The 4,464-nt window shown below is 38.5% G+C and overlaps 1 protein-coding gene across 1 annotated transcript in view; it reads right to left on the bottom strand.

Moving 5' to 3' along the window:
• smu1a (SMU1 DNA replication regulator and spliceosomal factor a) overlaps window positions 1-1,040 on the bottom strand; it is an 11,094-nt gene extending 10,054 nt beyond the window's left edge. Inside the window, exon 1 of the mRNA XM_005726577.1 lies at window positions 921-1,040. Coding sequence (XP_005726634.1) covers window positions 921-946 — 26 coding nt within the window. The 5' untranslated portion in view covers window positions 947-1,040. The remainder of the gene's footprint in view (window positions 1-920) is intronic.
• Between the last annotated feature and the right edge of the window lie 3,424 nt (window positions 1,041-4,464).

Below are 4,464 nucleotides of genomic sequence, written 5' to 3'. Positions count from 1 at the left end.
ATATATATATATATATATATATATATGACAACAACATAATAAAACTGGAAATTCTGTTTTTGGTGTGCCACCCCTATATTATTATTGCCCTCAAATGGCCACCCCTATGAAAAAAAATCCTGAGGCATCCCTGTATGTTAAACTTGCTTTGGAGCAAATCCTTCAGTCGTGATCAATAACTTTCCCTATTTTTTTTATTGTTACTGTGTTTGCCATCAATTTTCATTTTAAAGAGTAAGAATCTGCAGACAGATGTGTGGTCATTTCTAAACACTATGCTTACTACTAATGTTTTCACTAGTATTTTTTCTTGCAAAAAGCCTCAGTTTAGATAATTCAATTATGGATTCCTGCGAGATTTTGAATATTAGCAAATTATGAGCACCGTTTTGAATCTAGTGTGAATCTAGTTTTGAATAAACCGCGAGTTTCTGACAAAAAGTGGAGTTACTGACACTAAATGAAGCAGACTTAATATGTCAAGTAATCTGGCTACTTTAGTGAGTTGTCCAGGTTGGGTTTGTTTGAATCAGGAACATTTCCAGCTCATGTCAGAATCTACGGCGACTGGGAAGCGCACATCTTAAGCTAATGCTAATTTACTCACCTCTCTTTCAGTTTTGTGCAGTACACAGAAGCGATTAAAATATAAATGATCAATAAACAAATATTTCATATCACATAGTGCCAGTTGAAAGAGTACCTAACTCCACTTTCCAGTCATACACTACATACACTTCAGCGTATGGCTGGAAGTTAGCTCGTTAGCTTAGCACAAAAACGCTAACTACCGCTACTGCAGTTTACTGCAGGATGAAGGAGGCCTCACTGCCCAAAAATGTGATCAAATATGGAGCTTTTAAAACCCAGTTTACTTTAATAATAACACTCCTTTAACAATAGTTAAGCGGAGTACTTACTCTGCAGATTCCACCTCCAGAGACATGATTATTTATGTGAAAACAGCCTCCAAGATGCACTCCTGAGTCCACAGCAGAAACAAACGCCAGGAATACACGGCTACGGCACCGGAAGAAACAGGATCAGGAGGCGTTTTTTTTTTCAAAATAAAAGATTCATTTGACGCTCAAAAAACATGGAGTTATTTTTTGCTGCCGTTTTTGTTTTTGGATGACAAAAATGTTCACGTTTCGACGTCTTCATAATATTCAAACTCTTAAAACAAAAACAAATAAAGATACCAAATAACTGCACTAGTTCACATTACTGTATTACAAAAAAACCTGTTCTATGTCAACTGACCACCTGTTTCCTGGCAGGCCACCTCATATTATACCATACACAAACAAACAAACAAACAAAAATGCTTAATTTTAGCTCTCCGCTGTTATTAGTCAGAAAAAGGTAAGAAGTATTTTTGCAATGAAGCTGAAGTTCAACATACATTTCTGAGAGCTTGAGTTTGGTTAAAAAAAATTGACAACAAGGCCTGAACTACCATATTTGAAGGTTTATCGAAATAATAATTTCAAAGATGGGGGTTGAAATTTGTAACACAGATGATAAGTATAAAAAATATTGCTCAAGCTTAAAATGCCCCTAACCTCATCACAAAACTCTAGAGTGTTTTATTTATTTCATTAATAACATTACAAAACTAAAATTGGAAAGTTTTAAGAACTTTTTTCCATCTGCCAGGATTTTTTTTCCCAGGGAAATCACATATGGTAAATGGTAAATGGCCTGCATTTGTATAGCGCTTTTCTAGTCCCTAAGGACCCCAAAGCGCTTCACACTACATTCAGCCATCCACCCATTCACACACACATTCACACATATGGTCAGGCTGGGAACTTGGTCAACTGATATGTTATAGAACGACCCAGATAAAATAAAAACAGGTATCTAATCCAGTGTTGTTCAGTGCACTTAAAACTTCCTTAGTTTGAAACTTTCACAATTATTTTTCTTTAAAACTGGTAAAGTTATTAAATTAGTCTTTTATTTCGTCTCATTTAAGGCACCTGTAATTTTTTTCAATGTTCCCTCCAAATATCCATGTTACTTTGGTTGAGTAGAACATAATTCAAATTCACCCACTGATTCATGATTCCGCTGCAATATTCACATTTGTTGTAGATGTTCTAATTCTGAGATCAGTTATTTTTAAACTACAGGAAAGCCATAAATCCTTGGGGTAGCCCCAAAGGACAGCAGAATTATTTTTCTGCTAGAAAAGATCAAATAAATTAAGATGGCTATTTAATTAATTAAGGTTGTTTGAGTGTGGATTTCCTCTTGCGTCCTTACATGGCATCAAAGCACCATTCCCAGCATTATTAAGGGATCTTTTCCTCATGGGCGTGTAGCGTGTGCACAGCCAATTCCCCTTTTTTTGCTGATCAACAGGGGGTGCTATTTGCACAGTAATGGCATCGAGGCCCTCTTGACTTCCCTCTCTCTGCCCATGAAGGTCTTTCAAGGTTATAATGATAATAGTGCACAGTGCAGCAGCACTTCAGACTGCAGGCCTGGGTTTGATTGTTTTGGCCAATCATGACATAATCCCACTGTGAGCCCCATCCACATGGCAAATGAAATTGGCATTGAGAACACGGCAGATCCTGGTCGGTTTCATTTGCCTTTGCAGATGGAGAAATATATTGGGAAACGATGAGGGGAAGCAGACGTGATGGGGAGGGGAGGAGTGGTGTTTCCACACAATACCATAAGACCTCAGTCATCCCGAATATATTACCATAAAAGCACAAGAAAGATGTCAATTCAATTTTGCCATCTTCTGGCAGGACAAAGCACAGGCTGCTGTTTGGAGACTGCTTGCCGATGAGATAGACGCCACCATGCTGGAAGAGTGACAGCAGCACAAAAGGCTGTAATGCAATCACTCCGTCTTCTCTGGTAAAAACAAAAGAAATTTCGTTTCTATTTATGCGAGGTGCCATTCTTGGTGTGAAAAATTGTTACCTCTTTCCAACATAATTAGAACGCATTACCACCACAAAGAAACATAACCTGTCTTTTGTGCTGTCGGGGAGGAAAAATTGAGTGAAAAAACATGTTTTTACCTGATCTGTAACTGAGTTTTGAAAGAATGTCACTGCTGGTGTAACTACACTTATCTTCTTCTTCTTTTTTTGTCATGCCAAAAAGGAACTCAAGGACACAACAACCAAATGGTGACATTCATTCAAATAGCATTTATCTACCATTCACAGCCACTACAAACAGTTCTACATATCTAGGAAAATCTTCACAAATCTTCACTGTCTATTGTTCTCATGGAAACCATTGCTGAGTCCATTCTTTAGTGCAGATATAAGTGAGAATAGGTAAACTCGAGAGGCAACAACAAGACAACTCTCAAAAAAGGAAGCAGACTGCTGCCTTCTCCTTATGCCTCCCCTAACTCATTTTCCTCTGTTTTTTGTCACTGCAGGTCAAGCTTCTCCAGGATGGCACATCCGTACAAGACATTGCAAGGTTTGCTGCATTTCCCAACACAGTCTTAAGAGTCTTAAGAGTGTGGAGAAGACATGAGGTGAGCTGGGCAGGACTGTAGAAAGGGCAATAACCCAGCAGCAGGCCCATATCTGCTTTTTTTTTTTTTGCATGGGGGGCAGCAGGAGTGCTGCCAGAGCCTTAAAAATTAACCTACAGTGGACTACTCGTTATTCTGAGCAGTGTTTAGCAAAGTGCAAAGAAAAAAAAAACAGTGAAAGATAGAGAGCAGATGATCATGAAGGGTGTAATGCTCAGAACTGAACAGTAATGGACCCAAAGCAGAAACATTCACAAACACTAAGAAAGGACTGGACTGTAAATACACTGAGGGCTGATTGTGAGTAGGAAACAGCAGAGGAATGAGACACAGGTCACAGCAAACAGCAAACAAACAGCACAATAACAAAGTGGGATGTAAAACAAACACAAAGGAAGAAGGAAGCCCGATTCAGATCCCAGAGACGAGAAGTCTCAATATACATGAAGACAGAGAGAAATGAACTTTTGAGCACTCAGATGCATCCACACAGGAAATCAAATCAGGAATGAACAGACAGGGAACTAAACTAATATTTAGGGAACTAAACACAAACAACAAACTCAAAGCAGGACTACTTCTTAGGAATAATCCTAGAACAGAAACCAGAATCTAGTCTGCATTCTGCAAAAACATGAAAGCTTAATATACTAGAATACACATTTGAAGCATGAACTGTAACACAGGACACCTCACAAGAAAATTCACTTTAGAATAATAACAAAATGAAAACAGGAACCCAACATTTCAAATGCCGGGATAATTGAACCCAAACTCAGAGATAATCAAAACCCTGTGACTGTGACAACAGCACAGCAGAAAAAGACATAATGATTAGTTTGAGGAAGGAGTGGAGAAAGAAGAGCACCCAGGTATCAATGCATGTCTGCATGTGTCACTATGGGACTGTCTGTGATGTCGATATTACAGAGTGCTGTTAACGA

The sequence above is a fragment of the Pundamilia nyererei genome, unplaced genomic scaffold, assembly GCF_000239375.1.
Source record: "Pundamilia nyererei isolate P.nyererei 1_Seehausen unplaced genomic scaffold, PunNye1.0 scaffold00020, whole genome shotgun sequence".
Lineage (NCBI taxonomy): Eukaryota > Metazoa > Chordata > Actinopteri > Cichliformes > Cichlidae > Pundamilia > Pundamilia nyererei.
Note: the sequence above shows the minus strand (reverse complement) of the source record. Positions and strands in the feature narration are given on the sequence as shown.